The sequence below is a fragment of the Mya arenaria genome, chromosome 7 (genome assembly GCF_026914265.1).
Source record: "Mya arenaria isolate MELC-2E11 chromosome 7, ASM2691426v1".
Taxonomy (NCBI): Eukaryota; Metazoa; Mollusca; class Bivalvia; order Myida; family Myidae; genus Mya; species Mya arenaria.
Window position 1 is genome coordinate 17056479 of NC_069128.1, and position 16649 is coordinate 17073127.

At 33.6% G+C, this 16649-nt stretch overlaps 1 protein-coding gene across 2 annotated transcripts in view; it reads right to left on the reverse strand.

Moving 5' to 3' along the window:
* The window catches only part of LOC128240903 (malignant fibrous histiocytoma-amplified sequence 1 homolog), a 45770-nt gene that overhangs the window by 17811 nt on the left and 11310 nt on the right, over window positions 1-16649 (reverse strand). Inside the window, exons 6-12 of one of the 2 annotated variants that reach the window (XM_052957891.1) lie at window positions 15757-15872; window positions 14728-14826; window positions 10633-10723; window positions 3556-3634; window positions 2715-2878; window positions 1874-2020; window positions 950-1110 (exon numbers count right to left, since the gene is read on the reverse strand). In XM_052957891.1, the coding sequence (XP_052813851.1) occupies window positions 950-1110; window positions 1874-2020; window positions 2715-2878; window positions 3556-3634; window positions 10633-10723; window positions 14728-14826; window positions 15757-15872 (857 nt within the window). Of the gene's footprint in view, window positions 1-949; window positions 1111-1873; window positions 2021-2714; window positions 2879-3555; window positions 3635-10617; window positions 10724-14727; window positions 14827-15756; window positions 15873-16649 lie in introns of both variants that reach the window. The other variant, XM_052957890.1, reaches the window with a different exon arrangement.

Genomic DNA, 16649 nt, shown 5'->3' on the forward strand with positions numbered 1-16649 from the left:
TTACACTCATACGAGTTTGATAAAATATATTGTTTTAATGCAAAGTAACAACCAAACCACCCTAAGGAAGTTAGCGCTTTACTGTGATAAGTCCTTCAAATTACGTGATTCCTTAATATAGTATAAATTTTTGCTATGTTTCTTTGGTATTTTGATTGTATCATAAACGGTAGTGTTTAAACATAAATCTGTAGATCCTTAGGACATACGAGATGTACATATTCTTTTTCCTTTTGTGTGCGTGTTTTTCCTTTTGTTGTTATTGTTGTTGTTGTTTTTGTTGTCTTTTTTTTGTAATATTCATAGCCTTAAACAGTAGCCACAAAGTTGTATGTATCACGCAGCTTGAACCTTGCGGCTGTATTAATCAACGTTGAGAAGTATTTATATATAGAGAGAAATTCATATAGATTTTTATAACACCGAAATCATTACCTTTTCATATTATACCTTAATATCGATGACATTCTTGTTATTGTTATACACACTCTCACAATATTTATATCAAACTTATGATTGATTTATTAATATAGCTTATGTTATATTAGTCACATGCCATGCATTGTTTCTATACATATTGTTGTGACGATGAGCTTATTATGCTTAAGTCGAATAAAATTTCTGTTCTGTTCTGTTCTGTTCTGTTTGTCTTAACATGTACAGTATTATACTATGCATAGGACGCACATTTTTACCCAAAATTATCGTCTAAAAAAATTGCCTGCGTCCTTTCTATGCTATTAGGATTTTATCAGTTTTTCTCAAGTCAATTTCAGACCGAAAATGTAGGACTGGAGACAAACGCAGCAATGGTAAGTACCGGTAAAGTGTCCTACGAAGAGAACAACTGACGTAGGTAAAATCACGCAAGTTAACACACGCAGAAAAAAATATTGAATGTTTATTTTAAAATGATTTATTGAGAAATAAATTGAAAACAAATACCAACCTTGTAACATAGGTCAAATTTCAGCATGAGGTCGACAAAGATGTCTTGGGATTGAAGACTTAGGCTAAAGTGCTGTAGACAGAAGTTCAGTAGTTCCGTGGTCATCAAGCCACGCTGTAGGAATGCAGTTTTCAAACCATCAAACTTCCCTCGGGTCAGACCTGCCATGAATATAAAACAATTATATAAAAGACTCGTGGTGACATTTTATCTCCATGATTTCATGATTACAACTTCACAAATTTATTGTTTCAACTTCACAAGATTACAATTTTACGTCATGATTTTTCTACATAATATTTATTCACAAATTATTTATGTTCTTCACAAATTCATAATACTTCTCCACAAACTCATGATTTCCTGTTCACTATTTCAGGAGTTCATGATTTTACAATTTTTCTACATCAATTCAAGATTTTCAGGAATCGCCAATTCAATTTCATAAAGATATACATTTAGTGCAAAGATTAAACAAAATATTTGTTGAACTGGACTAAATCTAAAAGGAACAAGCCAGCTCCGGGATCTGGGAATATGCCCCCACCCTATCCCCTACCCAGATTTTTTCTTAATTAAGCGCTTCATTTCCGTACCTGTATTTTTAGCCATTCAGCGGGTACTTTAATTTCTCTAACATTTTTCATTAAACAAATAGGGATAGTAAGGTTTTTCCAAGATAAAATACAAACAAGAAAAAGTTACAGTCATGACACAAGAAATTGAGCCCGACCCATGGATAGATGGACAGACGATGTGATTTTAATATGCCAATTTTCGGGTTCTTAAAAACTAGGAGCCTTGCAATAAAGTTAGAAAAAGTAGAAAAAGTATGCTATGCTTAAAAGACTGGAATAGGACATAAATTATCAAACTATTGCACCATACTCAAATATATATTTACTCACAATGAAATTCATTTACCTGCAAGTTGTCCATAAGACTCCACATAGTTGACCACCTCGTTAAAGTCATGCCTGAAGATCGCCCTTAACATTTCAACGAGTGTTTCCGGGTGATGAAAAACTATACCCCGCAGCTTAGGGTTGTCATGGTACCACACTATTTCACCTGTAAAAGAAACAAGTAAGTATTCTGGCAGGTAATTTTGGTCATTTCGTAACGTAACTTCAACTGACTTATAAATTTTGCAGATAACATAAAATGGGTGGTAACAATGTCATTTGAAAAACACACACAACCTCTGGTATGCAGATGTCTTCACATTCAACCCTTGTAGGAAACTGTATTGAATATTAAGGCAATATAAAGGGGGGTTTAAATCCCAGCTCCTTTTATACATGCGCCAAAATAAGTTTTTTACCCATCAACCTGTGGCATATGGATAGCTGAGCACATTTTCCAAGCTCTTCTCAGCCGACCCCTGTACGGAACTGTACAAGATATTGATGCCCTTAAGATTGGTCCCATCCAAGCCCCTATTTAAATATCAATTCTAGACAAACCAACCTACGGTTTGCAGATATCTGAGCACAGTGTCCTGACTTATCTCTGTTGACCCTGTAGGGAACTGTACGAGATATTGAGGTCCTAAACAAAGGTCTCATCCCAGCTCCTCTTTAAATAAATATCAATTCAAGACAAACCAACATATGGCAATCAAGTTGATATCTGAAGCAGATTCATGGCTTTTCTCGGCCGACATCCTCGGCAGGAAACTGTATAAAATATTGAGGTCCTTTAAAAGGAGTTAAAACCCAGTCCCGTTAATATATGTAACAAAACAAATTCTACACCAACTTACCTGTAGCATGTAGATATCTGAGCACAGTTTCCAAACTCTTCTCGGCCGACCCCTGTAGGGAACTGTACGAGATACTGAGGCCCTTCACTAGGGAATCAAGTATTTGCAGGGCCTCCGACCACAGGAGTATCTTCTCCGGCCTTTCTTGTATCTGTGTCAGGAACCTGAAGTTGATGAGACATAATTGTTAATTACCTTGGATTGTTTATTTACTTATATGTGTGAACATTTGACTGTTAACCTCAACTCTGTGGCAGGGGATTAATTATTATAATTCATAGGTAGTGCTTGCCATGATAGCAAAAAAAAATTACCGACCAGGGCTTCAACCATGTCACACATTTTTGTAATGTGTTTTCCATCAATATACTTTCATGAATATATAATTTTGGGACTGATTTTTTAGGCATTTTCTGTAACTGCACTCGGTCTGGCAAAGTCAAAATCAGTCCTGACCGGCAAATTGTCGGTTTTTAGAAGCCCTGCTACCGACCATTATTTTTTGAAGGCTGGTCCCAGACACAAAACATATTTTTTGAGGCCCAGATAGCTATGATAATTGAAAATTTCCTAAAAATTTATAAATTATGGGCCATTGTTCAAAACTTTGTTTAAGTTAAAAATGTGATAAATGAGATCCAAGTTAACTTTTAAACTAGAATTATTTAATGTTGCCCTCATACATTTAAATAAAAAAGGTGAAATAGCCATCTCAATTCTTGTTAGAAATACTGGAGATCATAAGTGTATCCAGATATAGATCTGAAAGTTAACAATGATGACATTAACAACCTAGCTTGACAAAGTTCTGAACTATTGACCTAATAGTTACAACACTCACTTCAACCAGGAGTCAGGCAGGAGCTGGGGCTCAGATGACTTCAAGTTGCTGGTCAGGTCCTCATGGAAATAGATTATACCTGTGGAGAAAAATGTGTGAACATTTACTTTGTGTGGATTATTCCTATGGAAAAATATGTGTGAACATTTGCACTAAGTGTGTTTTTTATTCCTGTTGACAAATATGTGTGAACATTTCACTTAATTGGGATTATTCTAATGGACAAATATGTGTAAACATAAGCACTAAATGTGCACTATTCCTATGGACAAATATGTGTGAACGTATGCACTAAGTGTGTTTTTTATTCCTGTTGACAAATATGTGTGAACATATGCACTAAGTGTGTTTTATTCCTGTTGACAAATATGTGTGAACATAAGCACTAGATGTGCACTATTCCTATGGACAAATATTTGTAAATTCAATTCAACATTTTATTGCATTAAACATATCAGACATGTTTATAGCAAATACAAAATACATACATGTGCAAGGCATGGATTTAGGCACAAATTGTTTTAACAGAAGAGCAAAACATTTGTTTATGGATACAAACAACAACATACTTATTAGTTTCTTAAGATGTTTGCATAGTGTATAAATTTTGATAGATTAACTAGAGATTTATTTGAATTGTTAGATAACAAATTAATAAACTTTTGCTTTGTTGGCCACGTGTAGTAATATCTTTTAAAGTATTTGGCTCTTAAGTCAGCGTATTTCGGACATATTAGTAAAAAGTGATATTCATTTTCAATCATTCTTTGGTTGCAGTAGATGCATAATCTTTGAGACCTAGGTGTATTAACGTATCTACCACGTTCAATTTGTAGATCATGTGATGAAACTCTTAATTTTGACATTGCTTTTCTAAGTTTTGAATCTTTTACATCATAAAGGTATTTTTCTATCCGAAATGTATGTTTAAAAAGACAATATGTTTCAAGACGTCCTGAGTTATTAATAGATGAATACCAGCTTTGGTGATAATTATCTAGTATACGCTGTTTTATAACACTTAAATCGATAAACATATTAGACAGATTCTCCCAGAAATAGCCAAGCCCGTGTTCATAGAGAATCTGTTTAACTCTGAATGCCCAGTTACATCCATTATAGTTAAGTTCATTATTAGTATCGTTTTTTAGCATATTATATGTTTTATAGATTAAGAAGTTCTCGTTTAAATAATTAATCTTATCCAGTACTTTATTAGTAGTATTTTTCTGTGTATTGACATCGGTATTCGACCAAGTTCACCATACAGAGCTTCGCGATTGGTAGAGCGTCTCACACCTAATATTTTCCGACAAAATTTCAAGTGCAAAATTTCTACATCCGGTCCCTCATGGTAGCCCCATACTTCTGCCCCATAATTTAGTGTTGGTAAAACAAGCGAGTCGAACAATTCAACCCTATCACTAACTGGAAGGTCCAGATTATTGTAAACGACAAATAAATTATGGAGTGAAAACGATGCATGTTGGGCGACTCTTTGTTGAGTGCGATTCCAGTTTCCATTTTTAAAAAGATGTACACCCAAATATTTGAATGAAGAGACAACATCGATCTTAGAGTTATATAAATAAAAGTCATATAACGTATGGCGACCATTTTCAAAAATCATAACTTTTGTTTTATTAACATTAAGACGCAAACCCCACGTGTTACAGTATCTTTCGATGTCATCTAACATTGATTGTAAGGTTTTAGGATCATTTGCAAAAACTACCGCGTCATCAGCGAATAATAACATGAATATTTTCAGGTCATCAATTTCCAATATGCCATTTAAGTTGCTATTTATACTTTCTAAGATATCGTTTAGAAAGAAGAGACACAAAATGCTACTAGCCGGGTCCCCTTGTTTGACGCCTATGTTAGAATTAATTGGAGGAGACCTTTCATTTCTGTATCTTATGTATGATTTGACAACAGAATACATAGATTGTAGGCTTTTTACAAATTTTGTACTTATATTCGAAGACAAGAGTTTTCTCCACAATAAAACCCTATCAATCCGGTCAAACATTTTCTCCCAGTCTAAAAATGCAACATATAGTTTATTCTTATTTGCAAGAGATTTTGTGATAAGGGCGTGTAATACAAATATGCAGTCAATTGTCGATTTATTTTTTTGGAAACCGAACTGGTTGTCAATAAGTGTATTATGTTTATCCGACCATTTTATTAGTCGATTTACAAGTAATTTTGAGTATATTTTCGATAATATGTTATTGAGCGTAATACCTCGAAAATTCTTAGCCTCATGAGCACCGCCTTTAAATATTGGGATTATAATACCTTCTGCCCAATCTCCGGGGAATACACCATCATTGAATAATTTATTATAGAAACTTACTAAAAATAGCGAAATTATGTCAAAAGAGTTTTTAAATATTTCGGCAATAAGTAAATCACTTCCAGGACTTTTTGAATTACTCTGTGCAAAGACAGCGTCCTTTACTTCTGATTCTGTAAACTCAATATCTAAATCATCATCGTAAATAGTTGTATTTGTAGACGTCGTATGATTAGTATTATTGGTTACATGTACCCCATATAAAGTATCAAAATGATCATACATATGATCTAGTGTCACTCCAGTTGGGTCACTATCCTTTTGTTTATATTGCTTTTTAATATTTTTCCAAAATGACTTTGAATCTTTCTTTGAAAGTTTACTGATACGGTTGCCCTCAGTGCGCATAAATTGCCTTTTTTGTTTACGTTTGATATTATTATATGTTCCTTTTTTAATCAGAAATTCCATTTTATTTTCATCATTCCGATTGTGTAAAAACTTATTTCTAGATATATTAAATTCTTTGCGCGCCTCATAGCACTCCTTATTAAACCATATTTTCTTTTTAATATTATTTGTACTCAGATTTGATTGTTTATGAACATTTTTTGGCTTTCCAAATACATCAAGAGCACTTTCTTGCATAAGTACGGTAAATGACGTAACTGTTTCATCAATGGACTTATTATGTAAATCAGCAGTCACCTGGTCAAGTACTGGCCTTTTACCCAATAATTGGTCCCGAAACACATCGACGCGTGAATTATCCCATTTGATAGTAATTTCGGGGGCGGAGTTATTATTTTGATAATTTAATACGATTGGCGGTTTACGTACGAGATGGAAATTGATCGGTGAGTGATCTGACAACTCATTAGGGATCAATATTTCAAACAATTTCACTATTTTGAAATCAGATTGATTCAATATTAAGTAATCTACCAAACTTGAACCATTAGTGTTTATAAATGTAAATTCGCCAATATCAGAGTCTTTATGTAATCGACCATTAGCGATTAAAAGATTTGTTGATTTACACAATTGTAAAAGTCTTTTGCCATTCGTATCTAGCACGTGGTCCTTGTTTTTTCTAGGTTTATTATAAATATTAGATTGTAAATCTAGGTCATTATCGAGAAATCTGTCAAAAACAATATAATCCAAATCATTTGAGGTCCTACTATTTAAATCTCCAGTTATAAAAATCTTTCCCTGCGATTTATATTTTTCTATACCTACTTCTATTTTTTCAAACATATCAATATCACTATTTTTTAACACTTTAGAATCATGCGGTGGAATATAAATACAACAAACATAAGCATCAACATTAAAATGAAAAACAGACTTACAAATTTTTATCCATACTATTCCACTTTGTTGTTTTTCTATAAAACTAATTGTCTCACTTAATTCCGATTTATAGTAAACCGATATTCCACCAGAAAAACGACCTTTCTTAGTATTCGGTGACTTATTACCAAATAAATGATCAACACAGTAACCTTGAATATTCAAATTAAAATTATTTTTAGGTGATAACCAAGTTTCAGTGAGGATGCAAATATCATGTGACTTTATAATATCCACAAAGTCCGGGTCCGCTAGTTTTCTACATAGTCCGTTAATGTTCCATGAAATAATATCTAAAGGCTCTTCCTGACCCCCTTATTGGGGAGTTGTTTGGGGTGGGGTGTACACTTGGTTATTAATGAAAAGTTTGTCTCCAACGAATCGTACTCGGTGTCCTTTCTGTTTTTCTGCGTGAAGAATAGGGTAGAGTTTCTGCCGTGCGTCGCGCCACTCCTTGGGTAGTTGGATCCCGATTCCAAGTCCACGTTTCTTCAGGTCGTCCCTTGCGGTAGCCGCCGCCTGGCGGACATGTTCACGGTCATGGAAATAGTGAAACTTGACAATGATTGGGCGGGGTTTCTTTGATCTTTCAATGTTACCCAACCTGTGTGCCCGGTCAAATAAAATGTTAGAGGCGTCAATGGTCAAGACATCATTGATGACGTTTTTTACAAGCTGGCTGCATTCAAGACTTTCTTTGTCCATATGCTGATAGGATCGGACTTCCGGTTCCTGTAGGGCTCCACCCTCTACTACACCTTGTTGTGAACGCGCTATATTTTCTGGGATGCCGTAAAATATGAGGTTTTCTTTCATGCTACGAAATTCAGCATCCAATATCTTTCCGTTGGCATGTTCATTGGCTATTTCTAGAGTGTTGATAGTATCATGTAGTGTTTTACAAGATGTTTGAAGATGCTTAATGTCATCTTTTGCTGTCTGGATGGAGCTTGCATGTTCTTCAAACTTGTCGCTTATGAAAGAGGAGGCAGTTTCTACATCCGCTACTCGTTTGTCGATCGAATCAACTTTGGTTTCTAAGTCGTTCAGTTTAAGGTTCATTGTGGTCACTAGCTTTTCCACATTTTCAAGTCGAGAAACACTTGATTTTATTTCTTTAATATCTTCCATAATACTAGTAGCCCAAGGTGGTGTTTGGGCAGTAGGTTGCATAGTACCTTGACTGACCGGGTTGAACTGGGTTGTAAAAGAACTCGGTGGGGATTGCATGTACGGCCCACCAAACGCTGGAAAATTCATATTGTTCATGCTACGGAGTGTCGGTGAGTCAAAGACAAAATATTCAGGAGAAAATTGCTGGTGTAAATGGTTCTTTACGCGTTTAGTTTTTGAATCCGTATCCGTGTTTTCACTCGAGGTCTTTGTGTCCGGATTTCTAGAACCAGTAAAACCAGTTTTCGGCTGGTCACTGTGATCACTCGTGCGCTGTATACATGAATCCTCAAACAATGGAGATATTTCTTTTCGCTTTTTCTTCTTATTTGAGTTTTTATTTTGAGGTTTTTGTTTCGGTGGCATGAAGAAAGTTATCCTAATAATTAATATATCCAAAGCTTAGTCCAGAAAACACTTTATTTTACATTTAATTCCAAAGAAATCACGGAGCCTAAAATTCATGCCCTTTCCGCTGAGGGGAGATAACTTATGCACTAAGTGTGCATTATTCATATGGGCAAATATGTGTGAACATAATTATGCACTAAGTGTGTTTTATTCCTGTTGACAAATATGTGTGAACATTTTACTTAATGGGGATTATTCTAATGGGCAAATATGTGTAAACATAAGCTCTAAGTGTGTATTAATCCTATGGACAAATATCCGTAAACATATGCGCTAAGTGTGCATTATTATGCACTAAAAATGCATTATTCCAATAGAAAATTAAGTGTGAACATCTCATGAAACTTTGTGTATGATTCCTGTGGACAAATATGTGTGAACATAAGCACTAAATGTGCACTATTCCTATGGACAAATATTTGTAAACATATGCACTAAGTATGCATTATTCATATGGGCAAATATGTGTGAACATATGCACTAAGTGTGTTTTATTCCTGTTGACAAATATGTGTGAACATTTTACTTAATGGGGATTATTCTAATGGGCAAATATGTGTAAACATATGTGTGAACATATGCGCTAAGTGTGCATCATTATGCACTAAGTGTGCATTATTCCAATAGAAAATTAAGTGTGAACACCTCATGAAACTTTGTGGATGATTCCTGTGGACAAATGTATGTGAACATTTCATTGATACAGACTATATGATCATAAAAATATATCAATGTGTGTACATTAAACATGTGAACTATTCCTGTGGACAGATATATGTTAGCATTGTACTAAATGTTTGTTTTTGATGAGGACAAAATGGTGTTAACATTTCACTAAATGTGGATAAATAGATATAATTATTATTTATGTGTATGTTATAAGATTATTCCTGGGGTAAAAAATAAATGACTATATAAGGCATTTGGCATGGCAAATAAATGAAAACAGTGTAAACATTATTCCCAACAGGGAGTATAGCTGTTAACAAGAGTATGTGAACAATGCATCAAGAGTTGATTATTCTTATAGAAACATTTATATGAACATCATACTTAAATTATACCAGTGGACAAATATATTGCTTGATTTTAATTATATGTGTTCTATACATCGACAAACTGTGAGAACATTTTACTTGATTGTTTTAATTCTTGTGACAATGCTTCATCATAATTCAGACAAATTTTGAACTTGTTTTCATTTTTGAAAAAAGGTTTATAAGTCGGAGATCCAGCAATAATTTTATGCACACAAAAAAGTTGTTCACAAATTTAAAATAGGAGTTAGTAAAAATGCAGACAAAACATACACATTGGCAGGGTTAAACATCTCAAATTATTTTATTAGGAAAACATCTTTAAAAGCATTATTTATTCTCATCAAACGAGTCAGGTTATTAATCATGCAACAGGTTTTACTGCTACTTCTTTCTACATATTCTAAGACCAAACATTCAACAGTTCTATTAATAGTCCATGTTGAGGAAAAACATACCCATTCTTTTTTGTGATAAATTGAGCCTCTTATTAAGAAGGCAATCAAAAACTATTCTGTAATCTATTGTAAGTTTAATAATAATTTTAAGGTTGTTTTTAATCATATCATCTGGTTGAATTTTTTTTTGACAATAAAGTGAATACCTCAACAGGACTCCTTTCCGCAGATGACGTCACAACTACGAATTTCTGCCAAATTTGTCAGAAATTGAACAACTTACCACTAACATTCTTAAGCCATGTACAACTACTGTTAGCTGAACCACCACAGCAAAACAACCACACGTGACGTCTACTTATCAATAAATGTTGAGTTTTACCGGGAAAATCCTCACCCGATAGAGAGTCTGCACAGCTTACGACATAGATATTGTTGGGAAGCGTTATTCGAGTTTCCCTCAATTTCATCATTCTGTTTACTCTTTCCTGTAATGATAGAATAAGGTCAATATTATACAGTTATGCATGGGATGTATTCAGTTACCACCTAAAATCAAACTTAATTTTGAATTTGAATCCAAGTCTCTTGATTGGACGGTAAAAATAGCTGACCAATGGAGTGAATGGATTCAGTGAGGCATGTCTATGAATCATTTCATGTTCATATCCTTTTATTTGTGCAATATATATGTCATATACAAGTTATTATTATAAGAGAGTAATAAAAACAATTTTCCATTAGAGTTTTTAACATCTATAAAATCCCCAATATTTCGATCCATCCCCCGGTCTTCCGGCGCGAGGTAAAAATCCCCCGGAATTTAAAAAAAATTTTTTTTTTTTTTTTTACAGATTTTACATCAGGCAATAATGACAAAGTGAAACCACAGTATGTGAGTGAAACTGAAGGAAACCTTAACAACAAGTGATCAATTAATTTGAAGTAATGATCAAATGCAAAGAAATATTACTATTTTGAAAAAGTAAGAAATTAATAATATTCATTCCATTCTCTTAGTGTCTGAACGTCATCATAGCTGATAGTATTAAGCAGAGCTTTTTAAAAGACTTTGGAGGAAGGTATATTTAATTTACAGTATAACAGTATGACATGACAATGTATCATAAGAATATGATAAATCATGACATAAAATAATTCTGTATAATGAAAAAGTTAGAGGTTTTCATAGCAAAATATATATGTGAATACATTTATTCGTTCTTGCGTTTAAAAATACTTTGAAATTTCGCTGACTTAAACCTGCTAAAAAAATCCTCCTGAATACTACCAAAATCCCCCTAAATTTCAGCCTTTCTGAACAAATCCCCCTGAATGGTCTCCAGAAAATATGGCATGTATGTATAAAATGTATAGTTGTTTAAGGTTGATTGAATAAAAATATCACAAACAAGAAAAAGTTACAGCCCGCACACGAGAAGTTGAGCCGAACTAACAGACTGAATAAAGAATGGATGGACGGTACGATTTTAATATGCTCACCTTCAAGGGCATAAAAATATCACAAAGGGAAGATATTTTCACAGAGTTTTACTGATTTGCAGCTTAAATGGAACAAACACTATGATTATGACATATATATTTTCACAGGATAGCCAATGAAGTTGTACAACTTTTTTCCATGGGGTCCTTTTAAAAACAGTTTGTCAAAGGTCAAAATATTGGTTCCATTTAATTATAACAGTTATCACAGACACGAAGAAAATGGGTAGGCTAGCTAATAATTTCTGATAAAATAGAAAATCTGAGGCATTCCTTATGTTTATTTCCAGTATGAAGTAATCTTTAATTCCATTTTTAAATGCATTCATGTTTCTGGATTTTTTTATACATAAGTGGCAATTTGTTCCAGTCAAGACTAGCTTGATAATAAAAAGTAGAATTAATAAAACTATTTCCATGAGGCACATAAAAGTTACAATCTGAGCCCCTAGTAATATGCAAATGCATGTCAGACATCTTGGTGAAATTACTACGCATATAGGAAGGACTTTTTTGTTCAGAATTTTAAACACATTGTCAAGTCTTAGTTGCCTTACTCTATTTTCAATATCTAACCATTCAATTGTATTAAAATCTGATGATTTCAAATGAGATCTACATTTATACCCATGAATATAATCTAATGATTTTGTTTTAAGCAATGTGTAGCTAATTTTTCAATAGTAATACCATTATACCAGGACGAGCTAGCAAAGTCAGAATGACACTGAATAAGCGAATTACATAGCATTTTGCGAAGCTTAAAGTTTTTTGTCTGCCACTTGAGACTTGACACTTGTAACAGTTCACTTTCAGTACTATATCGTTAACAATTAGCAGAAAGATCATTGTCCAACACAACTCCAAGGTATTTCACAGACGATTTAGAGACTATAGTATGACCATTGCATTTGATCAGTGGTCAAAATTAGCCCAAGCCAGTAAGCCCTGCACTGGTTAAATATTTCGGGGCTTGCTCAAATTCTGGATTTCATAAAGCAGGTATTTTTCTAAAATTTGATGGCAAGCAATAATATAAGAATTCAGGCTTGTTCATCCAAATGTCTAATTTCGCTGACTGTTTGATTTTTGACTTTTGAATTTAAAAAGATTACGTTTTGGTCCAAAAAGAATATATTCAGTTTTACGCAAGTGTATTAAAAGCTTATTGCCTAAAAGCCAGCCTTTCCTGACAACCTTATATATCTTTTCCAAGAGTTTCTGCAATAAAATTTGCATCCTTATGTGAAAAAATTATAGCACTGTCATCTGCAAGATCAATTTACATGTTCCATTAATACTAATCCTCATGTCATTGATAAAGCATAAAAACAGAAGTGGCCCAAATGAATAATGGATAATGGATCAAAAGAATTATATTGAATATGGCCCTCTGTCAATAACGCTTTCATATTTCTGCTGAATAGCAAATTATATTTCAGGATTTTATATGTTTCGATTTATTTACATATAAATAATTTGTAAAAAATAACCTCAGAAAATTAAAACCAAAAGTACATTTTTCTAGGAATTCTATTTTTACGAAATCATCTTTTACCTTAACTCATTTTCATATGGACAAAAAAACTAATACGACTTATTTTTGAAATCAGCCCTTTAATTTTTTCCACCAATGTCTAAATTAAAATTTCCTCCGATAAAAATCATGTCCTATAAAACGGTTTTCTTTTGATGTTAACCATGTTCCATATCGTAAATGACTGGTTATAAGACGCACTTTTTTCCCTCAATCTCGACAGTTTATCATTTACGATAAACCATCAGAAAGACTATTCTGTTTTGTATAAGTATTGCATGGTTTAAAATAACCATCGCCATTTTCACGAAAAAAAATAATTCATCACTGTCAACAAACATGGTGGCCAATAATTTAATTCGTCCTAAAACCCATAACATAGTTTTTTCCTTGAGTTTTTCATGAATATTTTGCCTGCGTCTTATAACCCCTATCGTCTAATAACCAGTCATTTACAGCACTTAATAAATACATACCAGTTTAGCCACTTCTGACAAATTGTATAATTCGTGACGAAAAAAAACAAAAAAACTATCAATTGCTCAACCTTAAAGCTGCACTCTCTCAGATTGACTGCTTTGACAACTTTTTTTATTTATTTGTCTTTGAATGAGCCAATTTTTTTCATAAATGTCTAGGGATCAGTGATAAAAGACTGCTGACAAAAGTTCTGATTGCAGTTTTACATATTTATGTTCAAAAATTGTTGTTTAATGGCTAAAAGCATTACAAACACTTAAAGAAAAATTTCGGCAGTTTTCCAAACAATTGAGATTTTATCTATCGTGATTTATCTTATATGTCCGAATTAAAGGCATTGCTACCAAAATCAGCTGATTCTGAGACAAAAACTAAAACAAATGGCAAAACTGTCATTCTGTGAGAGTGCAACTTTAAGAGATCAAGACATTTTTCTATAATACATTACTGGTGCCTTTGGTATTTTTTTGAAAGTTATCCTAAATGATACAGAACTCCTTAATCCAAATTTCTCAGTCCGCACAATCCATGAGTGGAAAATTTGTGCCGCCAGTTTCATATAAATGCATATAAGACATTGACAAATACTGTGGTTTATGCATGCTTGTTCAATTTTTGTGGCAACATTTCAAACTGATTTTGGTTCCTTTTACAATAGAAAACAATTTTTTACCAAAACTGGTGTGCCGTAGAAAAAATGCTAACCTTTGTCTGTTGTTGTTTATCCATTAGAATAAGGGACATAACTTGACAATCAACAAAGCAAAAGTTATGGGCCTTGCTTCATCATCAATCCAATGTTTTGATGTTGTATACATGATCTTGCATACTTTGTATGTTTATTTCAATAATGAAATATGTTTAAATCAAAAATATGAAAATAGCTTTGATTGCTCACTCATGCATGAAAACTTGCAAAAATTGCATTTTTTCCATATGTCACATACAGCAAATATGCAAAAGACAACCAACCTGAAGCCTCTGGGTGTCAAGGTCAGGAAACCTTTGTCCCGATTCATTGTGGGCTTCCTGTAATTTCCGCCTCTCTATATCTAACTGCATGTCCAGGTCCTGGGAGTAAAATAGAAGGTTAGCTTTACATAAATGGTAATAATAACAAATAATAACAGTGATGTTTTTAAGTTAGCCTAGATTCTCTGGGTGTCAAGGTCACTGGGAAAATCTTTGTTCTGTTTCCAAAACTCGCCCAATAACGACCAAGGCTGGCCAATATCAATTTCTGCAGTTTTTATTGGCAACTAAATTCGCCAAATATGGTATTTCAAATATGGCTGTCAAAACCCGCTCTTTTACAAGAATGTTGGCAGCCATTTTATTTTTCATTTGACTGACTATTAAAAAATTGTTTGCCTTGTTCAAAACAGGTTTGGAATTACTAGCCAATTTAATTCTTCAACTGATTTGTTATTACAGTTGTGTTTAACTTGTTTGTGGATTTATGACAAAAATTTTTTTTGGAGACCGACAAATTGGACGATGAAGGTGAAATCAATTTTTAATGTTTCGCAAACGATTTACGAAATAAATATGATAAAATATGCTTCCTAATGTACAGTGCAGTCCGCTTTATCCATAAGTCTGTGCAATGTCACAATAAAGGATGCATGTCAAAATCAGCAAAATCCAGTCTAGAAAAGAAGAATCCATGAATGAAAAAAGAAAATTTGCTTCAATAATAAGGCTAGGTATTAGAATGTTTTAATCAAAATGTTATAGCATATGTAATAGTTAAAAAACTAATTCATAAGGGGATTTCATATTGGCTGAGTTTTTGTTCGATGCCAGCTGTATTTGCCTAAGTCTGAAGGGCGAAGGCCAATACTGCTGACTGAGGGAAAATAACTCGGCCAATATGAAATCACATAATTAATAACATTATAATAATATGCCCTTTATATCAGCCTACAATATATGCCTTTACATCATACATCATAACATTAGCCATCTGTATGCCTCTTATAAAAGTCTATGACAAATTACCTGCAATTTTCCATTCTCCTCCTGGTGCATCCGCTGTTTAATGGACTCAACATTCTCCGCTATCTGCTCCTTTGTACAGAGGTCAGCGTGGGTTCCAACAACCATGATAGTTGCCCCTGGAACAAGATGCATTTGAGGTGTTAAAAGTGATTAAGCGGTGTAAATGTAACAGCTGTTAGAGCTTTACGCCCCTAGTCCTTTGTAAACTATCATCGCACATTTAAATGGAACTCTGTTTTGGACGACCAAATCAAAGTAGTCCCACATACCCAATAACAACAAGCCAGAATTTCTGAGTATACAAAGGGCCGTAAATGTGACAATGTTTGAGCATAAGTTACATAACTTGTCACAAGAGAGCGTATTATTACATTTAAATGGAACTCTGTTTTGGACGACCAAATCAAAGTAGTCCCACATACCCAATAACAACAACCAGAATTTCTGAGTATACAAAGGGCCGTAAATGTGACAATGTTTGAGCATAAGTTACATAACTTGTCACAAGAGAGCGTATAATTACATTTAAATGGAACTCTGTTTTGGACGACCAAATCAAAGTAGTCCCATATACCCAATAACAACAAGCCAGAATTTCTGAGTATACAAAGGGGCGTAAATGTGACAATGTTTGAGCATAAGTTACATAACTTGTCACAAGAGAGCGTATTATTACATTTAAATGGAACTCTGTTTTGGACGACCAAATCAAAGTAGTCCCACATACCCAATAACAACAAGCCAGAATTTCTGAGTATACAAAGGGCCGTAAATGTGACAATGTTTGAGCATAAGTTACATAACTTGTCACAAAAGAGCGTATTATTACATTTAAATGGAACTCTGTTTTGGACGACCAAATCAAAGTAGTCCCACATACCCAATAACAACAA